Source organism: Thalia democratica, chromosome 8 (assembly GCF_965202585.1).
Source record: "Thalia democratica chromosome 8, ktThaDemo2.hap1.1, whole genome shotgun sequence".
Lineage (NCBI taxonomy): Eukaryota > Metazoa > Chordata > Thaliacea > Salpida > Salpidae > Thalia > Thalia democratica.
The window spans coordinates 10,953,838-10,981,429 of record NC_139172.1 but is presented as its reverse complement, the minus strand read 5'-3'; the positions used below and the strand labels follow the sequence as shown (position 1 = coordinate 10,981,429).

General features: G+C 25.8%; 1 protein-coding gene across 1 annotated transcript; it reads right to left on the bottom strand.

The window, feature by feature from the left end:
- Positions 1–27,592, bottom strand: LOC145841873 (ATP-citrate synthase-like). Its single transcript, XM_082949165.1, has 24 exons — positions 27,408–27,592; positions 26,485–26,670; positions 22,841–22,954; positions 18,060–18,136; positions 17,895–17,974; positions 16,947–16,999; positions 16,038–16,234; positions 15,526–15,724; positions 15,239–15,356; positions 14,164–14,318; positions 13,566–13,701; positions 13,125–13,242; positions 12,035–12,231; positions 10,741–10,817; positions 8,070–8,266; positions 7,732–7,813; positions 6,909–6,990; positions 6,685–6,841; positions 5,160–5,253; positions 4,079–4,233; positions 1,766–1,916; positions 1,178–1,321; positions 768–881; positions 1–524 (listed from the first exon to the last, which is right to left on the bottom strand). Exons 1-24 carry the CDS (start codon positions 27,564–27,566, stop codon positions 273–275), a joined length of 3,294 nt encoding a protein of 1,097 aa, XP_082805291.1. The 5' UTR covers positions 27,567–27,592; the 3' UTR covers positions 1–272.

Genomic DNA, 27,592 nt, shown 5'->3' with positions numbered 1-27,592 from the left:
ACAGTACTATACAATATCATTATAAAATAAAAGATTAAAAATATAAAACAAAAATAAAACATTGATTTAAATCAAAAAATAAATGTGAATGTGGAGTAGTAAATTAAATTATTTGTAAGGAATAACCATTCTATATTCTAAATAATTTAAGTTGTTAATTATTTCTATTCACATGGTCAGTGTGAGTGAATAAATAGATTTATGTACCAAACACTAACAAGCACATAATATAAATATGTTAAGCAGTACAATGTTGTAAGAAGCGTGATAAATTAAGAATAGTTTTCGGGGAGCACGTATGAAATATCATCGACTGGATGACGGTACAGTCCTTGTTTAAGACGTCGCTGGTCAAGGAAATGACCAATAAAACCAAGACTTCTTCCAAGCACAAAAATAGCGTTTAATGCTCCGATGTCTACATAATTCTGTGCTTCTTCAGCTGTAAAACTTCCGCAACCCCTTAACAAATCAACGAACGCAACTCCTATCAATCCGTCAACATTCAATATCAAGTTGGGTTTCTACGAAAGATTTACTAGTAAAAATTAAGGTAGTGCAGTATGTTTGTTACAGCAAAGTGCTTATTTTCTAACTATGTGCTTAAATTTATAAACTTATATTAACTTATTAGAAAGAAGCTTGTTTATTAAAACTATAGTTTAAAAATTAGGTTCAAATTTTTCCACTAGAAATTAAAGAAAATCTTAAAAGTAAAGAACGAATACTATTAGCTTTCTGAACACAGTAAAGTAATTATCAAGTACCTTTGAAGTGGTTATTTTTTCAACTTTTAAAGCAAAGTCAACGAGCTGAGTGGATGGAAAATTCTCTTTAATGAACTTTTTCAAAATAGTAACTCTCTGATCTGGATTATTGATCTGTTTTGTAACTAAGATTAATCGAGCGTAGAAACAAAATTATTTAAACATTTGTCTTACTTAATAAATTTAACTTAGTAAAGATGTATTTGGCTATCGTTGTCGAACCGAAATGTTTTCCGGCCATAACAACTAGCACTAAATTGAACGCACGACCATCAACAACAGTTTATGTGACGTTCTGCCACCTGGTTTCGTCTTCATTATGACTTATCAGGCAGACATAGTCAAAATTGTAGTGTTGACTTATGATGGTAGATATAAAAAGTATTAAACCAAGACAATGCTATACTCACTGATTTCACACGATGTCCTATTCCCATTATAAGCTGATGTTTCTTCCTCATATCATTAACAAACTCATTAGGAAGTTTTCCTTCGTCGAAAGCAGCTGAGAATTGACGTGCAGCGCCGTCTAACGCACCACCGAATCTATCTCCCTTTAATTGAGGGAAAATTATAAATATTCTGCACATTTAATAAAGTGTCAATTCAGTTTTACATATGCGTTATAATTAAACTGTTCCTCTAAAAAAAGGTCTATATTTTGTAATTCTTAGTATAGATTAAAAACTATAACTTTGTTTAACAAAATAATAAACTCAAAAAAAAAAGTTTTTAGACTTTTCATAAAAAGGTTATAAATTAGTCTATCATATTAGATATATTTTACAAAAGAATTTTACAAAAATAGAACAAAATGTCATAGAATATAAACATTTAGTTTTAAACTAAAACTGTATAAGTTTTTAAATGATTTTATTAATATTTACCAGGTCAATTATATAAGTTTTTATAACAAAACACATATATCATAATCAATTACATATTTTTTTAATATTTCAAAACCATAAATAAATGTATTTTTCAACTAATTGACTTACAATGGTAAGAAGTCCTGATGTGAGACTTGACACAAGATCTTTACCAGCCCTAGCGCATACAATGGTGTTATGGGCACCGGAAACAGCAGGTCCGTGATCAGCAGTCATCATCAGGCAGTGCTCAAAGAACTGACACGCGTACTTTGGCAGTCTAAAAAAATAAACTTTTAACTATTAAGTAGAATAGATTTAAATTATATGCTTTTCATTGTAAAAACGCGTACTTTGGCAGTCTAAAAAATTAAACTTTTAACTATTAAGTAAAATAGATTTAAATTATATGCTTTTCATTGTAAAAATTATAAAAATAGTACATTGTTACTTAATATTTGCTGTTTTAGTTGCTTTTTGCAGATCTGCACATATGCTAAAATCTTATTAATTAAAAAACAATAACTTATTAGAATTAGGAGAATCTATAAGACATTTTAACAAATTTAATTATTTTCTCTAAAAAATTAACAATGTTGAAGTACGAACTTTTGCAAAGATGTAATTTAAAAATTAAAAGTTTTTAAAATAAAAATTTGTTGAAAAAATAACAATTTCTTCATTCTATACGTTTTAATAGCTTCATTGAATCAAATATCTTTTATATATAATTGCTGAATAAAATACACATACTAAAAAGTAAACAATTTTTTAACTTTCAAACTTAATATTATCAATTTAATGGCGATAAACTAGCTGTTAAACAATATTTTACTTTATTAGTTTGGTAAAAAAAACTTACATTCTATTCGATAAAAATATCATCAGACAAGTCACAAAAATAAAGTTTCTTTTTAATTTTGAAACCAATAAATGAGTACTATTGAAATTTTATAACAAAAATATTAAAAATAAAGTATTATAAATTCCAATTTCATTCTAGCTGAAATTGTTTTACCAATATATTTTACAAAGATCTATATGTAATTAGATACATAAATAGTACAGCTCCCGTTTCGATTTGTTTTAAAGTTAACTTCTGTATAGCTTATTAATTATAATTATAACAGTGTCTACATATAGAAGCGGGCAACCTACGGTCCGCGGTTGTGGTCTGGCCCGCCAAGCATAATTGTCTGGTAAAGGAGTTTTTTAGCTTGAAAGTAATTTTTGCAAAGCAATCAAAATTGATCTACTCTATAACAAGCATTGTGAAATATGCTCTTAAATTGACTTTTAGTACACACTACACAGTTGTGCTTATCTAATGATTATTGGATTAAAATTTTGCTTTAATGAATTTTTTTAAACTCAGACCGCGAAGACTCTTTTAACTAGTTAAAATAGGTAAATCTGGCTCGCTGACTAGAAAAGTTGCCAACTTCTAGTCTAGTAAGAAGCTTAAAATATTTTTATTATAATGTAGTATAAAACTTCAAATTATTACGCATATCTGTGATTTTAAAAATATGCAAACGAGACGTTAGAAAAAACATTAAACCTATCTTTATGAACGTTAAAACATTACTAATCGTTAATAATGCTTGCTAATAGAGTACTGAACGAAACTTGTTTATTAGAACATAACAAAAATTTGCAAAGTTTTTAATTATTACAGTATTACACCAGCATCATAAAAAAATATGCTATTTGTTTAACCTAGAAAAACGACGTTAGTTTAAAAAAAAAGGACTATACAAGTTGTTGATATATTAATTTTTATCTGTATTTATTCTTTTTTGGTATATTTACAGATTACTACTTTAGATTGCTAAATTCATCTAAGTAAAGAGCTAATTACATAAAAAAATTATTATCTATATTTATTCTAAAACATCTTTAACTAGAAAAATACTCATAACTTTAATTAACTCAAACTTTATAGTAATATAAAATAGAAGTTGTTTGCAATATATTAAAAACGTATCCAGTTTTAAACTCAAATGTTAATAATTCTTTTAGTTATAACCATTTTAATTCCTAGTAAATTGGTTGTTAAAAGAAATCCTGTAGTAAAACTAATTCTTATAATGTATAACAAATGTATAAACTTAAAAATGTTCAAACAATGACCTACTTATTTAATAGTTTAAAACCTCTGAAACAAACTTTAAGCTATGTTATGTTATAGAATAATTAAAAATCATAAATACATGCAATACTAACTAAAACAAAAATTATAAATTAAGATGGATATTTTTAGTTTCAAAATGAAGATACTAAAACAAATTTGTATAGCTTTTTAAAATATCACAGCTTCGTATTTCCATTAACAAATTATAATTACAGACAGATAAATGTTTAATATTAAGAACCTTAGAGGGTGGTAAATATCATTGATTGTGTTTCAAATTAATTCGATAGAACAAGTAATTATCAAACCTTCTTTGGAACCATAGTAACGAGAGTACACCTCCAATGCCAAGATCGTCCTGAAAAACTTTTGAAATGGGAATTCCTGCATACAGTAACTCTTGACCTCTCTCGTCAGAAATAGAAGACATAAATGACGATGGTTTCCTAATCAGGCCTAACTCCTAGCAAAGTAAATAACATATTTCGGTAAAATCTTGTTTAAATGTATATTATCATGTTTAATGTTTAAAATCACACTAATTTCACTATATAATTTGATTTATACAGAGTGGTCACTGTTTTTCTTTAAGTTTTTTTATCTACAATTTTTTTTGTATGGTTCCTTAAAACTTTTTTGAATATTTAAACATAAGCTAATTTAAACTCTAGATGCTTTTTATAAAATTACTTTTGATAATTTTTTTTGAGTTGACTGAACAATTAATAAAAATATTTTAACATTGCAAAGAATTAATTAAACATAAGCTATTAAAATAAGAAGTGTTAACATTAAACTAATAGTTTTTGAGTATATATTTTTTTATGTATTTGTTCAAGATTTTCAAGTTTTTTACTCCCTTAACTTTCAAATTCCATAAATGTTCAGGATTTTAGGTTGAAAACCATGTTTATAGTTTCAATTAGTAAAAAATCAAATCTAATGTTTGCTATCATAACATTTAAGTTGGTAACAACAACAATTAATTACTAATTTGAAAAACTTAGTTGGTTATTCGTAGTTATTAGTTATAGGAAACTGATGTATAATTTTACTAACTTTCATTATTTAAACTTAATCAAGCAGTTCTTTAATATTTTGTTCATAAGAGTGTGCTAATTTTAGATTACTACTTTTTCAGCCAACTCTAAAGTTTCTTATGAAACATTTGTATGATTATCAGACGAAGAAATTAAAAATTAATTGGAAAGTGTTTAGAGTGGAGATTTAAGGCAATTAATATTTTTTAAATATTTTAATCGGAAAATAGTATTTAATATTATAACAGTTTTGACACAAACATTGGTAACTAATTACAGCTCTTTTTTTTTTGTTTTAAACTATCAGTTTTTATCAAAATACAGTAACTTATTATCAGCAAGAACTAACTCTAGCCCATGAATAGTCCATAGGAACAGTAGGTGGGGGGACTTCTTCTTTTTCAACGATATCACCGCTCAATACTAAGTCGCTATACACTTGCCTGTTAATTTTAACAATACAAATTACTGATGCTTATTAGATATCGTGTAGAATTTATATATTTTAGGTATGGCTAAAACCAAGGATATTTAATTAAGGCCATAGAGCAGGAGTAAGCAACGTACGTCTCGTGACTTATTTTGAAGTTGAAATACTTGTAAAAAATAAATCTTAAATAAATCTTTTTAAAACTTAAAACCCCTTTTATTTACAATAAGATAATAACTTTATTGTAAGTCAGCTATAATGACAATTTCATGAATATTTCCCTTTAACTTAATGGTTGAACAAAATTGATATCATTTTTAGTCAAACATGCAAAGACACGGCGGTCTGTTAAAATCAACGCCTAATAATCCGTATCGCCAAAAAATTCATCTCTTATATCTGGTTCACCGTTTAGAGAAGTTGCTTTGCTTGACATAATTGAAGGGTGAATTTTACTTTTAAAAGTTTACTTTAATTTTTAATTCAAAAAAAAAGTAAAACTAAAAAAAGACCAGTTAACTATAAATAAATCTCCTCGGTTTTTAGAAAATACTCTTCAAATGTTATTGCCTATTGAAATGTTTCAATTTAAAAAGGGTCTTTGATCAAAACAATGTTTAATTTTAACACGCTAACACTATTCAACTATTTAAGGAATATATTCTTAAAATTTGAAGTGCCTATCGTTAAAACTTAGGACAAGTTTAGTATACAGGGTTGCCAAAAAATTTTTCTCAATTTCTTCCGGGTTTTCTGAGTTTTTAAATTTTTTTTTAATGAGTTTTTTGGTTCATTTTTAGTAAAAATTAAACTTAAGTTAAAAAAACTGTCTTAAATAGTATAACAACATTGAAAATATACTGTAAAGCTATTTTAAATGTGATTTTTTAAAGAAAAAAAAATGATACCAAAAATATTTAGCTTTATGATATATTTTTCGTATCAAATCGAGTTTTTGTTACTTTACACATTAAAATAAATTAAAATTTTAGGTTTTTCTAAGTCTTTTGGTTATTTTTTTTGAAATTTTGTGTTTTTATTTTAATTTATTAAATTCTAGTTTTTTTTTGCCTAAATTATCAAATTTAAGGTTTTTCAAGGATTTCAAGTTTTTTGGAAACCCTGAGTATACCTTTTATATTTTTCATATTTTGAAAATTTGCTTATTCTACTTCATAGGTTAGAAACTTTGTACAAAATTAACTATACTAGCAGTAAAACAGTCTTTTTCAAGGTAACATATGAAACTAAAACAAATAAAAAATTAGGCATTAGAAAATCATTTGTCTCACAAAATGTCAACAATGAAGATTTTATAATATTATTATTACCAAGACTTATATTCATTACCCTTTCAAAACAAATTTTAGCACATACAATAAGAAATACAGAGGGAATTTGCTTAAATTTAAAGCATAAAGCTATTAAATTATTTTTTTAAGACCTGATAACTCGGTGAAGTTGGTCAAAACTTTCTGGAACATGAGCACCTGAATCTTTCAACGCCTTGTTTTTGGCTACTGAAGTTTCTTTCACTTGATTGGCGCATGCACCTGCATGTCCAAACTGTACTTCACTGTTGAACATAGTAGAGCATGTACCTGTTTTGTTTGATTATACCAATTATTTAGAAATTATTTGATGTGTTTACACTAACTGTAAACTAACCTATGCACCACGCAATAATTGGCTTCTTTAGTTTTCCGCTTTCAATAGCTTCACAAATATCATATTCATCAACTCCACCAACCTTTTAATAAAAAAAATTAGTGGCAGCTATACATTTGTCTAAGTTGTATAAATTTTTCTTAAAAAAACAACTCTATACACTTTTCTCAAAACTTAAAGTATGGTTTTTAATTTATACTTAATCTTTACGCTACCAGCAAAATACAAGTTAACGGTTAATTATTTAAAATTTTGGTTATTAATTTTTTTTTGTGTCACACTGTACATCAACTCAAAATTTTTGTAGACCGAAAAATTAGAAACACCAAAAACAGAAGTCCAGTATTAATCTAAATAGTACGTAAAGAAACATATTCATCAACTTTACAAAACAAAACGAATAGTTTAAAACATTATGTTCACTAAGTTAATTTGAACACTTTCTTATTAATAAATTTAAACTTTTTATCTAATGATCTTTAAATGTACTTTAATGCAACTCTGGTCGTTTGTAATACACATAGAGCTTGCTTTGAAAATTCTAAACTAAATCTAGAAAATAGAAAAAATAATTACCATAAGTTTACTTAATTTATAACTGAGCTTAGATATTAACAAGAAACAATAGAATTTTAATAAGTACACAACATTTTAGAGACGGTCAAATAATTTTTATCAAGCTTAATTAAAACTAGCTTAATTTAAAAAAAATATTCATTTTAATCTGAGTTTTTTTTAATTCTAAAGAGTCTAAGTAGATTAAGACCGGTTAAATAGTGTACGAGAGTAGAGTCACCAAAAAAATAGTAGATTAAAAACAAACCTCTCCAAGTACAACAATTATCTTTACATCAGGATCTTTTTCATAACGATTGATATGGTACATAAAAGTTGTTCCGGGATACCTTAAAACAACAAGAAGTTTTATTTTTAAAACTTTATAACATTTTAAAAACAAGAAACTGTTAAGTTTTAATAAAAAAATTAAAAATCAGTTACTAACTTACTACTTCAAATTTTACAACTAAACTTTATTTATAAAGAGCTATTGAGTAAAACAAAAGAAGTTCTGATCCTTTAAACGGTGAAAATCACAAAAGTACACGAAATTCTATAAACAAAATTAATTAAACTAAAGTGAACAATACTGTGTTAAAAAACCTGTCACCACCAATAGCAACGCCTTCGTACACTCCGTCAGTATTTCTACTTATGATGTTATTGAGCTCATTTGACATCCCGCCTGATTTGCTCACATAAGCCACACTTCCTGCTCTGTACAACTTAGAAGCGAGCAAATTATCCATCATGCCTCCCGTGTTGCCAATTTTAAAGCAGCCCGGCTTGATGCCTCCCACCTGTATGAACACAATATTGTAACATAGAAACTGCTGGTAATAAAAACTGAAAAAGATAAGTTTCCGATACAAACTTATGGAACGCAATTTTTCATATTTAATTTTTCAGGTATACAAAAATTATTTTTTTAGCAATTAATCATAAAATTTCAGGAAAAATTCCTAAAGTAATTAAATTTTTTTTTTGGTGGAAAAACTTAAGTATTAATAGTGGATTAAATACAAAATAAAATTCTAAAAAGATAAATTAATAGTAAAACTGTCTTTTTAGTTTGTGCCTTTTTAAGAAACCTATTGAACTCGTCGACTTTGATAGCTACTATCTTAAAAATTAATTTGAACTTTGTTAAGTGTCAAAAAGTGTCTAATAGCTAAGACAAAACTCTACAAAACAAGATCAACTTGTGAACCCTTTATGGCTTATACTTTATATTAGTTTATTGGACAAGAAAAGAAATCGACGCTCATAAATATAGTCTAAGAACCTGGTAAATAAAAAGACCTCTCGGTCATCAAACTTCACATCGTATATTTAGATTATAACTACTCTCAATGAAACCTGGTAAAAAAATCAAACCAATTTATTGAAATGCAGAAGAAAATCTATAACGTTACCTAACTCCGGTTCTAAAACTTAAGAAAACCTTACGGTATCAAATGTTATGATATTTGAAAAAGTAAAAAAAATAAATCATGTTTTATACATTTTATTCTAAATTTTTAAGATAAAAACTATAACGTCATTTTTGTTTATAATTCGGACTGCTTATTTAACTTTAGTGTGGATAACTTTAAAAAAACCAAAAGAACGTATTTATTTTCATGTAAAACATCTAAAAATGATCTATTTTCTAAACCTGAATGTTAAGCGTTGAAGGTAAAAGAAACTTGTCTATCTATTAACACACGAACTTCACACAGGAATCAATTCAAATTGAAGATTCATATATTGGAAATTATATTTATTACAAAATTTACAGTTACTCGATTTAAATGCAAAAACGGATTTTAAAACTAAGATTTTGCAATAAAAAAGTTATTAAAATAACGAACTTTGCAAAAATTGATAAAACATTAGTAAAAATGCAGTTAGTTTTTAGAAAAACATGTTATATAAATTTATAATTATCCAACAAAATTTGTTTTGCAGTAAAACTGAGTAAGTGAAAATGTTGTAATAAATATATTTTAAATATAATTTTTTATTAACTTTTGCTGTAAACTATATTAATGTACAAATTTTTATTATATTTTTAATAAAACTAGAGTCCTTTGTAAACTTTAGAATTTTTTTACTAAATTTTTTTTATGTTTGTTGACTATTTAAGTACTAGCTTCTTAGTTTAAAATTACAGATAATTTAAGTAACATTGTTCGACACAGAAGAAAAATGAAGTCAAAAACTCTAGAGTACTGATAACTTTTCAAATAAAATTTGTTTAAAACTTCAAGCTTTTTATGACTTTTGTATAAAATTACAGCTTTGCAATAAGTTTTTCGAAAAAATAAATCCATGAACTTTTTCGCCTATATATTCAAATTCAATGATTTTCTAGTATTTCGGGAACAATTGATGCCCTTCTAATGAAAAAGCATATTCAATTTAGCCGCTAGAAAAATAATGTGTCTTGTCAAAGTCAGTAAACATATTTATATTTTTAAAAACGGATATAACTTATTGATAAAATAACAATTAATACTAAACATTAAAAAAATGATATTTTTTGCTTTTTCTATGGTTAGTATTGCTTTCTTTAGTAAAGTGCTCAATTCAAGTGAATTGAGCTTTTTCTATAGAACAAACGATAATTTTTTAAAAGCGCGGATATAATATTACTACCTTTCGAAAGAGTATCAGTTGTGTGTTGCAGTTTAGTGTGTTATTTATGTAAATCGGTAAGATTAAAAATTGTCTTTCGTTGTCTAAAATTCTAAGTATGTAACAATTTTTGAAAAGAGTAAAAATGTTTTTATTTTTATCGTACTTTTATGTTTAATTGTTTTTGATAACAAATAGCTTTAGTTCAGCTTTTGTTTCTTGTGTAGTGTTTATTTTTTTAACACCCACTTCTTTTAGGTCGTGTTAATATCATGTTATATCTCATACGCAGTTAACAATATAAGATGATTTATTTTGACCTAATGCACACAAAATCAAAACAGACCACAATTTCCAGATCTACCCCTTATCTTTCCTATTCTTTACATTTAAGAACACTTTACACTTTAATTTAAGCATAGTACAGTGCAATTTAACCTAGTTTACTTTAATTTAACAAACAATTATGAATAACACGAAGTTAGCTGAAGCTACTATAAGTTTTTAGACTCAACACAATTTTGTTTATGAGTTTAATATAAAGTGCTAATTGTCTGTTCTTATCTTTTTTTGTGTAAATTATACTATAAACTACACATAAATTGAAAACTTTATTTAGCAAAAAACTTAAAAAATTATTAAAAATATTACTAACAGTGGCAGGACCAATCATAGTAACATTTCTGTCAGCAGCCATTTTATTGAGTTTTCTTGTAACATTTTCAGGAATACCTTTGAATTAAAAAACTTAGTTATACAATGAAAACTTAATTTTAATAAAAAAACTGTGATCATCGTAAAGATGTCAATACTAAATACTATTTAAAATTATGGCCATAGGGGGGGGGGGTAGAAGCCATTTTTTGACCAAAAATAACATATAGACTTATATTATAGTAAATTTCATAATCTTTCAGATGCTTTTTTTAGATTTTAAAAATATTAAGTAACTTTTTTTTTATGACCGGTTATATAAAGGGTTGTCTTTATAAAGGGTATATAAAGGGTAACTTTAAAGCCGTTTTTCTCGAGTTTTTAAAAACGGGCTTTAAAATCTATCTTCTCCTTCATTTTTCAAGCAATCTTCTTCAAATTTTCAGGAAATGTTCCTTACATTATGAGAAAAAACGTTATTTGTGAATTTTAATAATTTTAAAAATGAAAATTTTATGACAAAAATTAAAAAAAAAAAGTGATTTTTTATCAAATTTTTTTTTTTTTCAAAAAAAGGTATTTTTACTTGAAATTTTTTAAAGTCACAAATAACGTTTTTTTGTTATTGTATAAAGAATAGACTGTAAAAGTTTGAAGAATATTGCTTAAAAAATGAAGGAGTAGATACATTTTGAATGCATTAGTCTTTTTTCGCCGTTTTAGTTTTTCCTTCCCCATAAGGAACCTGTTATGCGGCCCGACTTTGGCCGGTCATATCTCAAAAACTAATTCGAATTTTTTAAAACGGTAAAAAGCAACTTGAAGCTTAGTAAAAACTCTATAAAATAAGATCAACTTGTAAAAAACATGGCCTACCCCCCCTATGGCCTTATATTTTACATTTAAGCGCATACTAAATTATCCAAGATCTTTAAATGGCTACAAACCTTAATATTATATTCTATAAAGAACTAAAAAACTAAATATTTTCGATTTCAAAGGCGTACATTGATGCAAAGGCCAGAAAACTTATCATGTGTCATGCTAAGTAAGCTTTGTGAGTAGGCTAGTTTAAAAATTTAGTTCATAACAACAAAACAGATAGCTTTTTTAGTATATGCAATAACTTTTCTAAAGTTATAGCTACTATTTATTTAGGAAATATTGCTCTTTACTTTTCGCACACAAAGTACAACTACTGAACAATCAAAATTTAAAAAAATCAATACCGCTATAATGCATGAAACTTTAGTACAATTATTTCAATAACTATTATTTTCACAGAACAAACAAACCTTCCGCGATGATAGCTATAGTTCTTATCTGCTGATACCCGAGAGCCTCAATAGTGGACTCTTCAGCGGATCTCAACGAGGCGAAACTGATCATGACATCGGCATCGGCGTGTCGTGTCATAGCGTCATCCATTTTGCTGTAAACCGGTATGAAAATTTCCTTGTGACCCCAATAAAACTTCTGCTTGTGATCAGCGCTACATAAAATAAAATTTTTATTAAGTAAAGTATATTTGTATAAAACTATCAGGTTAGTTTTTAATTAACTTATGTTCAATTCAAATACATAGCTTAGAAACAGTGTAGTCTGAGTTTTCGGTTTTTCTAAGTATGAAATCGTGCTCAGTAAGTGAATAAAAACAGTTTATTGCTGCAAATTATTTTGCAAAATAGACGATATATTTTCAAACTAGTTTTCTATGTCAGTGGTAAAAATTATTAAGGGGAAATTTTGATATACCCAACGTTTTTATAAGAAACAGCATCAATAAAAACTTAGGTCAGGGTTGCCAGTTTTTAAACCAAAAAAACAAGTCTGAGCTATTTAGAAAATTTAACATAAAACAGCAGTAAGTGAACAAAAAACATTTTATTTAAGCTTAAATGTCTAATATAACCAAAGTAATAAGAAAACTAATTACTTAATAGAAAAAATAGTAAGTTGTAAAAGCTAGCCTGAGATGTAGTAAAATTATCTAAAATAGCCTGAGTTTAGCCAAAATAGTTATACAAGCCAGAGTTTTTCAAAAAAAAATCAAACTACCCTGAGTGTGTGACAACCTTGCATAGTTTAAACCTTTTTTTAGTTTTTAACACACTTCAACAAACAAAATAAACATATTTGTTGTTTTGTTTTCAAAAGAGTTGAAACAGATTTTTTCTATGTTTTATTTGAAACCAATTTTATTGTATGTAAATCCAATTATTCGAAGCTGTCCAATTTAGCATAAAAAAGGCAGACTATCTTCAAACCATTCATTTGATTAAAACATTTTATAGTATTTATTGAATTTTTAGTACCAAGCCTTTAAAAAGATAATTGAAAGACATGTTTGACTGTTCTGTATTTCAATATAACCAAATAAAATACCTAAATGGATACACCATGGCCGCTACAGACGGAAATTTTCTAGAACAGACAAAGTCGAAGTCCAGCATTCCCTGTACAGCTTTTGCTTGTAATCCCCAAACTATCGCTTTTGTTTTTGCTGTTTTGAACCGAAATAATATTTTTATTAGTTTTATAATAAGTCACAGCTCATTGTTGAGACGGTATTTGTTAAAAACCCCGATTAACTTTTTATAATCACAACTTATTTAGACATCTTATAATTTCTATAGAGTTACTGCAACAAAAACAACATTCTTTATAATAAAAGCAATAAATTAATATTACAATAAGCAAACTATTAAATATTAGACACGGCTTAATTAATTGCCCTTCTTAATGTTAAATTATCAATTGCTTATATCTTACTTTTTCTGAAGTATAAAATCAAATATCTTATATAAAATGTCAAATAAAGAAAACCTGTAAAAAGTGTTGAGCAGAGTTTGCTTCTGACCATTTTGTTTAGTTCTGTTTGGTCTTGGTTCAGCTTTGTGGACAGCTTTGATGCTTTGTCTTTTGACAAACTGGAAGTGCGCGATAGTTGAGGGGTCAGTGACTATAAAAATATTACTAATTTTATTTATTTTATACATATAAATTTACTCTTGCTTAATCGTTATAAAACATGCATACACAAAATATCTAGGTCCTTTTTAATTTGTGTGCAACTAGTTTGTATACTTTTTTAATTCTAAAAAAATAATGAATATAATACTGAAAATTGTAATTTCCCAAATTTTGGTCAAAGTACAGTTTATAAGAAACAAAAAATATTTTTTAGAAACATAAGTTTAGACACTACAAAATGATTTTGTTTGATGAATTATTAAAAGTGTCAAAAACAGATGATTTTAGAACAATTTATTCAATGTAAAAACATAATTATGAACTGTATGCATTAAACACAACTCTTTTCTACTTTAACAAAATCTTATTTAGTATTATATTACATAAGCTAAAGACTTTATCTTTATCAAGTTTATATCCCATTAATAAAATTTATACGAACTACACTCACGTTTCTACGATTACTTCCGGTTCCCAGCAAAAAATTGGCGGTGTGTCCCGGAGCTTCGGGTTGCACAACAGGGGATTTACCTAATGCCATACCAACGATAGCAGTCATGTGGGTTTCAGTACCGAAAACATGCATATCGACGTCTAAGTCGTGACCTGTTTTCAACATATTAGGGTTATTTTGTTTACAACTTAGTTGATCAGATTAATAGAACAAAATATAAATACATCATTAAAGTACAAACGTATTTTCTCAATGTAACAGTGCCTAAAAAAATATTTTTACAACTTAGTTACTGAGTTACCGTTGTAATTTGAAAAAATCCTTAGTAGTCCTGACAAAACTGAAGAAGTATATTTCAAGTTTAAAGAAAACATAGTTCTTAAGAAAAGTCATTAAAGAACAGTTTATAGAATAAGGGGAGGAAACGTTCGGCCGCAAATGCAGAAACTCTGACCTTCGACGTATTTTTAATATCAAAATAACTTGTGTAAAACAAATAAAATCGAAATTAATGAATCTACGAATAAAGATATATTTTTAAATGTAGTCTTAATTTAATTATCATTGTACGGAAGTACTTACTAAATGATTATTTCCATAAAACTTTGCTTGTAAGGATTTTTTTTAATATAGTTTTTATTAATTAGTCAATCCGAGAAGACATTTTTTATTAAGTCTAGCCCACAAAAACTTTTTTTGCTTAATCTGGCCCGCTGACTAAAAAAATTGCCCAATCCATTTTTAAGAAACTGCTTAAGATATATTTACTCTCTACTTAAAAATCTTACTCAAATTTTATGAATAGAGGCAAGAGAAATAGAACGAAACAATGAAAATTCAGTTGCTAGGTAGTAAAAAGTAAAACTTCTGTTTATTTTTAAATTTTTGAACTTCTGCACTTAGTCTTTTTCATGTTTATAAAACATATCTTTCCTGAGTTTTCAAGCATTTCTGACGGTGAATAGTAAAAAAAAATAATAATAAACATCGTAAAAAATCTTTTAAACAATAAACATCATTTTCAAAGTATTATAAAGTATATTAGGTATTATCTTTAAAAATTTCAACTCACCGACTTCTCGCATTACTCTTAATCCTTCCTGGTAATTTGGGCCACCCCTTCTTACAAATATGCTCACATTTGTCTGCTTTAACTGCGTATGAAACTCCTTCAACGCTCTCACTATTCCCTGCAAAACAGCAATGTTGGATATAAATCGAACAAAAGTATTCTAATAGTTTTATTTAACAGATCATATTTTTAAAACATTTGATAAAAAATTTCAGTATGAAGCAAATAACAAAAAAAAATGTTTTAGAGTCATAACTATTCATAACTATTTAGTTCCATTTTTTAACCTTGAAAGTAGAAGCAACGTTGGTAAAGTTAGCAATTCCTCCACCAATAATAAGAACTTTTCCTTCCTTTCTCTTGTGCCTACACATCAGCTGCAATATCGTTCTTGCGTAATCATAAGTCTGCTGCTCACTAGGGGCGCCAGAGTACTCACCATAGTTCGCCAACTCACTTGTACCGCCCAACTCACAAATTGTATCGCTTTAAAGTACAACATTTAGCGTACATATTCCATTTGAAATAAGTTGTCAAAACTTAAGACAATAACTACATCATTTTTCATTAAAGCCTTATGTCATGATGCATAATTTAAGATCATGGAAAATAATTTACGTTTTAAAATGCACATAAAGTTTAAAATTTTTGAAATTTGACCGTTAATCATTTAAAATTTGGTTTCCAAGTACATTAGACTTGTTTTAATTTTCTACTTATCTTAAGTCATAAAGTAAAAGCTATATAAATTCAACTGTAGATTTCATAACTTTTTTCAATTAAAAACAAACCTACAAACCTATAAACAACAGAAGCACCGCCCCCAGCAACCATCGTCCAAATTCTGCCTGTCGGATTCAGTATGGTGAGCTTCAAAGAGGCACCTGACTTGGCATCAAGATCTGCTATGTACGCTTCTTCCGGATATGCTTCTCTTCCGAACGGAGGCGGGAATGAAACTTGACCCCACGCGCGAGAACAAGTAAATTCGGCACACTGTCATTTACAATAAGAATTTACTTATAAAAACTATGAAAATACGTATTTTCTATACAAAGATTCCAATTGATTTTTTAGTCGATAAGTAACTTTATTATTATACTTTTTAAACTAGGAACTAGGGCAACGTACAGTCCGCGGGCCTTTCCAGCTTATTTTCCAGGTTATTTTTTTCAAGGCCTTTATTTTTCCAGGTTTTTCGAGGTCTTTTCGCAACCCTTTATTATGCGTAAATTGAGCAAACTGTTTTCATACACAGAAAATAATATTCTGAAAATTATAAATAACATTTTTTTTATATATGTGGTTTAACAAATTAACACACAGAAACATGTGTTAGTGTAATAAAGAAAGAATACTGTTTTAACTTGTTAGTATTATATGTTCCAGTAAACTTGTTTCGCTAGGAACTTTACTAGCGAACACTTAAATTTATATTTAGAATAGTCATATTCTGAAATATTAATCATCCTAAGTTCACTAACTGAAGCTTCTTTAAATTTTATTAAAAAACAGTCTAAAGTAATTTAAATATGAATAAGAGCCACAGATACAAACACATAAAATAAAAAGTAAACTATAAGACTAACATAGCATTTTTTCAAATATTAACTTTAATACTATAGAACATCAATTGCAAAGCATACATTTTTATCATTTTAAAACATTTTGTCATCAAAATTTATACTATAAATTTTTCAAACAAAACCTGATCAAGTTTGGCGGCAAGGTCCAAAATGCAAAGTTTTCCATCAGTCACAACTAAAAATTAAGTTTATTGTAAAGAATATATCAACTAAAAATTTGTACAAAACTCTTTTAAATAAAACAATTAGTAAACTAACAACAAAGTTTCAATACTAGAATTTTTTTAAATAAATTTTATACATGTCTATTATATCAATAGGAATCATTTTTAATTCATATGTGTACCGCTGTAAATTTATAAATTTAAATGATAAATAAAATTCACATATAATAGCGGGTTTATGTAAAAAAAGCGCTTTTTATCCAAGACAGTAGTAAAAGTCATGTGTTTTGTCTACGTTTTGAAAGCAGAGTTGCAGTCGACAGAGTCAGGCGGTGCGTTGTTAGTGTGAAAATTTACAGTACTATTTAAGTCGAACGTTTAAACTATAAACTTTAGCTGGTTCATTGTCTTAAGATTTAAGTCTGTGGTTATTAGTTATCTTATTGTACATCTGTGTTCAATTGTTTTGTTATCATTTGTAGTTTTAGTCTGGCTTTTTGTAGTGTTCATTTAATCTTCATGTGTTTTAAGTTCGTGTAAATAGAAAATAAATCCCATTCAGATTTTATTTTTAATCTAAGATGTGAATATTAAGATTTCGCTTATCATAATATTTTGCTATTTAAATAATTTTAAAACTGTAATCAATTTTTGTTCAAATTAGGTTAAAAACTACAATCAATATCTTTAAAATTTATTACTTTATATAAGCATAAATAGTACTTTCTCAGAAAAAGTATTTTAATCATATTAAAATTGTTAAATAGTTATCAAGGGTTCTACATGTACAAAATTGTTAGTTTAAACAATAAATAAATTAACTTCTATTTAAACATTTTTTTCATCATATATATCATTTTTATTTATATTACATACTATTTATGATAGAAACCTATTGAAACTAACCAATAGGATTGATTTCAAGATAAGTAAAGTGAAGAGAATGGAAAACATTGTACAAAGCTTCAATAAATTGGACCATTAGTCTGTTAAATTAAATACGTCTAATACTTTGATAACGACTAAAAAAGTAACATAGTTGTTTGAACCAAAAATTAGAAAACGAAAAACTTTTTGTGGTTTGAATCGAAGTTCTGCAGCAAACTTTCTTCAATCTTGTTAACATCTACCTTTTCACCTACTTTTACCTGTTTGAATAAAAAGAAAAGCTTATTTTAACTGTTGAAAATAAATTGAACTGCTAAATGAAAAAGGTTGTACAATATTTAAACTGAATTCTTGTTGTAATATTTTACTATTTATATTACAAATTTCTTTTGTAATAAGAACTTTTTTAAACATATAGAGCAGTGTCTGTTTTTTAGTTGTAAGCTGTCAAATGTTATTTTTGTATATCTATTTTAACAAATATTGTAGATTCTAGGGTAGGGGTTGACAAACTGCGTCCCGCAAAACCAAAAATATGCGGCCCACGATGTACTTTTTAGCTAAAATCATACTTTTTTGAAAGAATCCAAATAAAGCTTTGTGGTATAACCTTAAAATTAGATATAATTAGATTAATAAGCTTTATCATTGCTTATTTATTGCAATTTTCACAAAAAACGCTTAAACATTGTCATATTCGCTTCGTGTCTAAGAAAGTCAAAGTCCTTTTCCTTAGAACCGTACTTTTCACAAATTTACTGCACATACAGTCAAAATATTGTAAAAGTAGTGTGTAAAATAAAGTTTAATTATATTACCATCGCTTAAGGTGAAAAATATTTACGAAATAAACTTAATCAAAAAGAGTTTATTAATTATTTACGAATATAAATATACAGAACTGACACGTATAATAACAAGCATAACTAAAGTTGTAATTAAACAGTTAACAATGTTAAAAGCATGAATGCCATCAAAAATGAACATGTTTACAAAACTAAAATATAAATATGCTTATTTGTTTTTATTTGAAGATTTCTGCGCGTGTATATACCTTAAATATATGTTATTAAAAAACCTAAGAAATGCGTACTCAACAGAAATACTAATTTTGATTTATTAAATAGTTTAATTTGTGTTTTTTAGCTTTTTAGTATATGATGATCTTATAACTAAGCAAATAAAGTAAAGTTTTGCAATTTTGAAAGCTTGTTAAAGTTTTAAATAAAAATATTTTTAATCAAACATTAAAGGTATATAACCTCTGTGTTTCGTATTTAATAATTGTTTTAGCAGTTTTTTAAAATTGAAAACATTTAATCTTATATTTTTTATCAAAATAAGTTTCAATATAATTGCAGAACTACGAATTTTTCTTTTTTTTTTGTTTTCAAGCATATGTTTAACAGGGTTGCCACTCGTTTTTTCAATTTTTTTTTCCAGGTTTTTCAATTTTTTTCCAGGTTTTTAGAAGCATACATTTTTGAATCTATTTTTAGTTTAAAGTTAAGTTTAAGGTAAGAAACTGTGTTAAATAGTATAAAAACATTGAAAAGATACTGTAAAGCTACTTTAAATATATTTTTTAATATAAAAAAAAATTGATGATGACAATTTTTTTTTTCATTTATAAGATAGATTTTTGGAGTCAAATCGAAATTTTACTACTGAACATGTGAAAATTGTTAAAATTCCAGGTTTTTTCAGTGATTTTTGTTCAAAATTCTAGGTTTTTCCAGTTTTTTTTTCAAAATTTCCCAAATTCCAGGTTTTTCCAGGATTCCAGGTAAAGTGGCAACCCTGGTTTAAATACATCTTTTAATGCTCTAATTACATATTTTTGAAGAAAAAAAAGGTTTTAGTAAGTAGTATTAAATAACTACAGCAAAAAAAGTCTTATGTTTAAAAAACATATAAGCATAAACTTGTATTTTTGCACAATTGACGTGTATGTACTTTAAATCCAACGTTACAAGAGTTAAAAATATATTTGTTAAGTTTACAAAAGAGTTTATAAAACTAACTAGCAAATACAGAAAAAACTATTGAAATAATAAAGTTACTAAATTTAATACTACCTTGTTTTTTTGTTGATAAAATTTTAAGCTTAATATGTAGTTGATTAATATTGCTTTTTATTGTTGATTTTTATTAATGTTTAAGTATTAAAGTATTTTATTAAAGTTTAAGTATTAAATAACTAACTATCTAGCGATAGTACAAGCTCCAGAAAGTCAGTTCAGAGTCGACCTTTATTATAGAAAAATATAAGTATAAAACAAATGGAAGAGTTTAAGACCAGAACTATTTTTTAAATCAAATTGACAATCGCTGTAAGATTTTCGGGAATATATTTGAATTTTGCTATATAAGTTGTTCTGTATACAACGTATAATAATTTAAAATAATCATTTAAAAAACTTTTTAGTGTAAAATGATCAATTTTAATATAGTTTTAATCAAAATTGAAACGATATAATCGACTTTTAAATGATCAAATTTACGTGATCGACTTTAAATGATGATCTTTAAAACGGTCAAGTTTAAATTTATCTTGAATTAGAAATGGTAGTAAACCCTGAAAAAATACTCCCTCAAGTTAATACTAAGTATTATGTAAGACGACTTAATTTACCGATTAGACTTAATTTACAACCTACCTACTTTCAAAAGTGCAGAATTGTTTTTTAAAGTTTTACAAAATAGTCGTATAATCAAATAAAGGTTTTCGTAAAATAAGCTTAAATAATAATCTAGTGCAAATTAAATACTTTATTCACTACCAGGCTTCGGTAGCAAAAAAATATACGACCTTGTAAATTATGATAAAATAGTAAACTGCACTTAACAATGTTGCCTATTTATAATTCTATTTATAAAACTACTCATTCACGAAAATCTAAAAAAAAATAAAATAAATGTTACATATTCGAAAAATTGAATTAAATTAATGTAATGAGTCCAAATTTAAATAGAATTAAGAACTAAGTAATTTTTTTTAAATCTTAAAATTTATTTAAATGAATTTAAAACTATCTAAAAATTGTAATTCAAACCAAGTATCAAGAAAGACATTAACAAAACTCAGAAATCAATAAAGAATTCAAAACCTATTTTGTATTAAATTATTGTAACAGTCAAAATTTCAATAAAATTAAAAACTATCTAAAAATTTGAATTTAAACCAAGTATCAACAAAACTCAGTGAAAAAGTCGAAACCTATTTCGTACTAGTGTTGTATACTTATTTAAGTCTTATCTGCTTTCCTTTTTAAAAATAAAAATTTGTTCTTGTGTCTGCATGAGTTCATTAATTCTGTTCTTTTGTTGATGCAATTTGTATCGGATTCAAGTGTTAATAAAATAAGCTTATAAATAGTTAAAATAAAAAAATTCACTGCATTCATAAATCAACTTTAATTTACTTTTATAAGTATAACTTAAACTTAAAACATTTACGAATGACAATGGTATTTTATTTGGAATTAAAGTTTTGAGCTATCATTTAGGAAAACTGTAGTTCTAAAACGTATAAAACTATAATACTTAATAGATTTAAGCTGTTTTAATTTTAGTTGTGAAATCATCTTTTAGTATCAACTTAAACCTATAAAGCACTACTTATAACATATACTTGAAAAATTTTATTAAAAATGTAGGAAATGTTTGCATACGGAAGACGCAAGCCTCAATAAAAAGTTGTTAAACTAATTTTGACTAATAACCGAAAAGTTTTTTCGTGCACTAGGTCCTAGGACCAAATATTTTGAGCGATTTTATTTTTGTCGTTCAATAAACTATAATATTATCAATTTTATACAATAATAGGTCTTAAAGAAGATAATAAAATTAATTGTTAAAACGACTACTAATTTTGAAGCTAATAATACATATGCTTCAGAAAGGCAAGTTTTTAAAAAACTATAGCTCAATATTAATTTTTCAAAAGAAAACATTAAAAACGTTTTCTGGTAGTTCATAAACCAATTATTATTAACTTTGTGATATATTTTAAAATACATAACAAATTTAATTGAATAAATTTTATGTTTTAAAAAGTTAGATATTTGTTTGGCTAAAACAAAACAGTTAACCCTAGTGTGTAAAATTTATCTATATATTGATTTTTGTAACAAAATAACTTTTTTGTCAAGATCAAACGGTTTAAAATATTGATTTATTTGATCGATATATACAAGTCTAGCTGGAAGTAAATGATAGAATTATTTTATCAACTACAAACCTCTAATGTTCCTTAAAATTATATTAAAGGCAATTTTGATTTGAATTAATTAGTTTTTTTTAGTTAATATATAAGTTTTTTATCAACTTTGGGTTAAAATTTAAAAAATTATAAGGTAAATTTAGAGAGTAAAAAATATAAATGAAAGTTTTTTTATTGAGTTTTGTATTAAAATAATTTCATTTTGGTCAGGATTAAACGATTTAAAACATTGATTTATTCTACTGGTTTATAAGATTCTAGCTAAAAGCTTGAATTATTCTAACAACTACACATGTCTAATCTTGTTTAACAAACTTAGTACTCTGTTTATATATATTTTTTTCTTTTTTCATGTGTAGAACAAATTAAACTATTACGTGTTGTATTTGAAAAATAAATCACATCTATAAAGTATTACATAACTTTTTATTTCTGTAACTTAGACTAAGTTAATAGTAAAAAATGGAGAACTTTAGACAATAAGTATATCAAAATAAGTATATCAAATATATATTTTCGTTTTTATTAGTTATATAATTAACATTTGTGACCTCTATTTTACAAATTATATACTTAACTTTAGCTTTGTTGCATTCATACTGAAATGTGTTCAAAAACAGTTGAGTATTAAACTCAAAATCAAGATTACTTTAAAACTTTAACACATCAAACTCCTCATGTAATTATAATGCTCATAAAACAAAAATTACTGTCAGTTGTTATACATCAAGTAACAAACCAATATGGACGCTGCTTTCTCTTCTACGTTTCCGATATCAACTCCTCCTTGATTACAAAACATAATTACATCATCAGAACGTTGTGAGTACATGCAAACGTAATATTCCTCATCCTATCATAAAATATGGACAAAATAAAACGACATAACGCAAAAGGCACTAGTAAAGAAACAAAATTGGTATTCTTTGAACAATAAAATGTATTATTTTACTATAACATGAGTTCTTTGTTTTTTAACTTTTTTCGTAGTTTATCAACCTTGCTAAGTTTTAAAGTAGCATTTGTAAAAATATTTTTTTTGTTATTGTGATAAATACATAGGCATCAAAATGTTGCAAACATTAAAAAAAAAGTTTAAAATATTTACTGATACAACAGTTTGTATAAAATGTATGCAACTCAACATTTTGAAGCAATCAAAAATCTTTAAAGTAGGAAGAATAATCAATAAAACAAACATTAATTATTAAAAACTTTGCAAAAGGCAACTTACAAAAAGGATAAAAACCAAAAGATAAAAGATTAAACTTAATTTGAATTGACTAAATAAGTACTTTTTTATTGAAATCGATCAAATATATAATTGATTAAAAGTTGTACTTTTATTTAGCTTTTTGTAGCGCACTTTAATTAATCATACATAATAAAGTTTATAATTTTAGTACTTCTAAAATTAATTTTTTTTTAAAAATTAAAATGTTATACTAGAGGTAGTAGCCCACTGTTTATATTAGAATAATATTCAAAACGTACTAATAAAGATGCACCAAAATTTTTCACAGAACCATTTAAAGTATTACCTAATGTGGTTTTTTGAGTACAGTGCTTATTCAATTATCCGGACTTCACTTATCCGGACAGATTCGGTCAGAAGAAAATTCAAAAAAAATTCTATAGTAAACACAAAAATTCATTCAAAAAGTTTCACAAACTTTTAAATTCCATAAGTTTTCTGCTTAAAAACGTGGAAAAAATATAAAACAAACGTCTATTATTTATACAGGGTTCGTGCGCGAAATTCCTTTTCATTTAGCCTGACAGAGACCTATTTAGCCTGACATTTTTTCAAAGTAGAAAAAATCACCTTCAGAAGGCATTTTGGGTATCCAAGGGTCTTAATTAGCAAATTAACGTAATAAAAGTATTCACAAACACTATTTTTGAAGAAAATTAAAATTTAAATAAATTATTTTCAACATCTATCAATCGCTTACCCAGCAACTTGAATATTTTTAAACTGGTCATTATAATTTCTGCTTCAATGAATTCATACCTTTATTAAATTTTGGGGCTTAGTTACATCCACCGCTTATCACCCATATACAGGGTTAGTGTCAATTAGTACTTGAATTCGTCAATTATAAGTTACATGACTGGGCCAGAAGCTTTTATTAAAACAGAAATGTGAATAAGTCTGTAAAAGAAAAACAAAATGTAATTAAACACATCTCTCAAAAACTTTATGTTATCATTAAAGCATCTTAATTTTTAAAATAACTAATTTAACTAATCATGATATTACATAAGTTATTTCAAAGAATCCTTTAAAACGAATACATAAGGATAAGTATTAAACACATGGTCTTGACTCTAAAACTTATTTTTTCATTAACAACATAATTTTTAAAATAACTACTCAAACTAAAAAAACAGTTTAAGCTTTTTATGTTACTACATAAACTATTCAAAAAAATCTTTATAAACGAATGAATAAAAAAACATTTATATTAAAAATAATTTTATATTTAAAACTGTTATAATAAATAAATGTCTTTGAACGAAAAATAAACGTAAAATTATCTAAGCGTTATAATAAACTGAAACATTTAAAAAGAGTAAAATAAAAATTACTATCAACTCATTAACTTGCAAAATATGATTCTGCTAATTATGAAACTTATATCTTTAAGCTAAGTTTTAGTCTTGTGAATATATCTCTAATAACTTTGAATTAACAGAAAATAAAATATATTAACAAACTGCTAAGAGTATTAATCTAAAAAGTATTTGGTATAAAGCCTTTATATTACAAATTAAAACAGTTTAACCAACTAAGCTCTGAAAAACAAAGCTCATGTAAACAAATTCAGACAAACAGCTAAGTTGTTGAACTAAACTGTAATGTTTAAACTGTACTTTTTTATGAATTTTTATAATTATGACGTATATAATCTACTAAAAACAAAATAATGAAGATTCTTAAAATAATTTTTGAGATTCAACAAAAGGTTTAAAGCACTTATTTTTACAAATACTGACTGATTTTGTCTTTAATAACTAAATCTTTATTTAGAAATAAATTCACATCTCAATTTGATCTTAATTTAAAAAATTTCATGCATTTGAACTGACAAAAACTGAGATTCTCAAATTTTTAAACATAAAAACTGATTTAGCCTGACGTTTTTCAACTTTTTTCAAAAAAACTGATTTAGCCTGATTTAGCCTGACGCGCACGAACCCTGTTTATAGTTTTAGTAAAACTTCTAATATCTGCTATATGTTTCTGTAAAATTGACTTTAAACTTAGTCAAAGTTTCCTGTTTTCTTTCTGTCTGTTTTTTTAATTAAAAAAATATTTTATTTAATCACATATTTTTAAATTACTTTTTGTTTTTAAAGATATATTTTATTTATATTTTCTGTTAATAAAAAATTGATATTTTTTTTTAATTAATAGTTAGTGCAGGTGGAATTGCAAATGATTAATTTTAATTGCTTGGCCCTCAAAAAACGTATTTGTAGAAGGTTAGTAAGTCTGATTTTTTTCTACCATAAAAAATAAATAAGTAAACCTAAAGCTTAGCTTTTATTATTTATCATCTTATTATATATTACTCACAATTACTATGTTTTTTTTTTACCATAACACTTTTATTATGCACTGCATTATATGCAGCTGTTATATTGTATGAAAAAAATTATTTTTTGTAGTTATCCGGACATGTTTACAGAAAAATCTTGCCCAACGTGTCCGGATAAGTGAATAAGCACTGTACTATGAGTTTTATTTAAAGTTTTCAAACCAACAGATTTCAAAAGCAGGGGCATATTTAAGATTAGTATTAAAATTTGATACAGTAAACAATTAAAAATTTTAAAGTTAATCTTTGGTCTGAAAGATTAAACAAGTGATTTTTTTTTAGTTTATAAATAACTTATGAAAAGTTTAATATATGAAATTAAAGACAAAAAATGTGAAGACAGATCTTAATGGAACTTAACATATTTTGATATTGTTTAAGAAGTTAAAGTTTAAACAGAAACAACACAAAAATTAACTGTTCTCTTTGCAATGTCAAAAAAGCGCAATTGCAAAACAAAATTAAACTTTGGCGTTAAATAAATAAAAAATATTTTATAATAACTGCCAATTTTTGCTTATAATTCTTTTATTTTCAATATTATCACTTTTTTAGTCTACCTGCTAAAATCAATATATCTTGATGATATAACAATACTTGTTATTTTTTTAACTAAATATATGTTTTCATAATGCTGTGTTTTTCTTAAAATAAAGAAATTTAATATCTAGCTTACATTTGAAAACCATTAAAGCAATTGTTTTAAAAAATTGGTAGTATTACACTAAAACTATGATTACAATATAGGCATTTTTCTGTATGATTAATTATAACTAACTTGTTTGTGAGGAACCATTGGCTCTATGATGAACTTTTTAAGAACACCTTCAGTTTCTCCTACTTGAACTTTTGTATTAAGTTTGTCGTCAAACCACTGCTTAACAGTATGTTCATCTTTATTAATACCGACCAATCCTAACTTTCCTCTCCTTTTTACTAACTGATCCGGCTTGATAACTAGTTTCTAAAAAAAAAGGTATAATTATTTATGACTTTATTTATCTTTTCTTTTAATATCAATACTAGACAGTCTAAAATCACTAAATTGTTTGAAAATGTATAAATAAAACATTTAAAACAACATATTGTACAACTATAAGAATTTATTTTATAGTAGTTTTTATTTAAAATTTCTTGATTAATTTGACATATCTACTAAAAATTGTCATATTTTTCATTATTTAACACCAAGTATATAAGTTTCAAATCGTATAATTTTATGATAGCATCATTTCAACTTTTCAATTAATATTGTCAACTAGATGTTCGAACTTTAATTTTGTGGTGAATAAAACATATATAGTTCAAATAATCTGAACAGTTTTTAGTTATATTTAGTATTTAGAAATTGGTATTACAAACAGCTCTGCAAAGTGGTATAAGTTTTAAATTACTCTTCAAAACTTAGTACATACTATTAAACTTTGAGGAAGTTAATATCAAAATGAAAATAAAACAATAATTAATGCTGATGAATAAGGTTTAAATCCAAAGTTTCAAGTACCTTTAAATATTTTTTTTCAAAGTTCATTAACTTATCATAAGAAGAGTAAACTTCCATTAGTGTTTTTTATATAAAATTATTTTGCTCAAAATTTTCAAGGACATAATGTCTAAAATATCACAAACAACATTTTGTGCAAAAAAAGTTCTAAAATTTGTAGTAAGATAATTTTTTGTATGGAAATTCAAATAACAAACTTCTTTTTGAAGCCATTGATTTTCATTGAAAAGTTCATTCCATTGAGTTTCAACACTAACATGAACTAATTTATTTTTATTTGCTATAGGTAAGTCTTGAGGAAGATTGCGAAATAATATTGTTTTTCCAGTTAACTCGTCTACTGCTTTGGCTGCCATGCTTTTATATTTAAATTAAAAAAATA

Bases quoted from the DNA above. Each gene is read 5' to 3' on its own strand.
- LOC145841873 (XM_082949165.1), bottom strand. From the start codon at position 27,566: ATGGCAGCCAAAGCAGTAGACGAGTTAACTGGAAAAACAATATTATTT. The intron at 26,671-27,407 runs GTTTGTTATTTG...CTTTTTTTTTAG, and splicing joins ATCAATGGCTTCAAAAAGAA to AAACTAGTTATCAAGCCGGA. The intron at 525-767 runs GTACTTGATAAT...AATCTTTCGTAG, and splicing joins AAAAAATAACCACTTCAAAG to AAACCCAACTTGATATTGAA.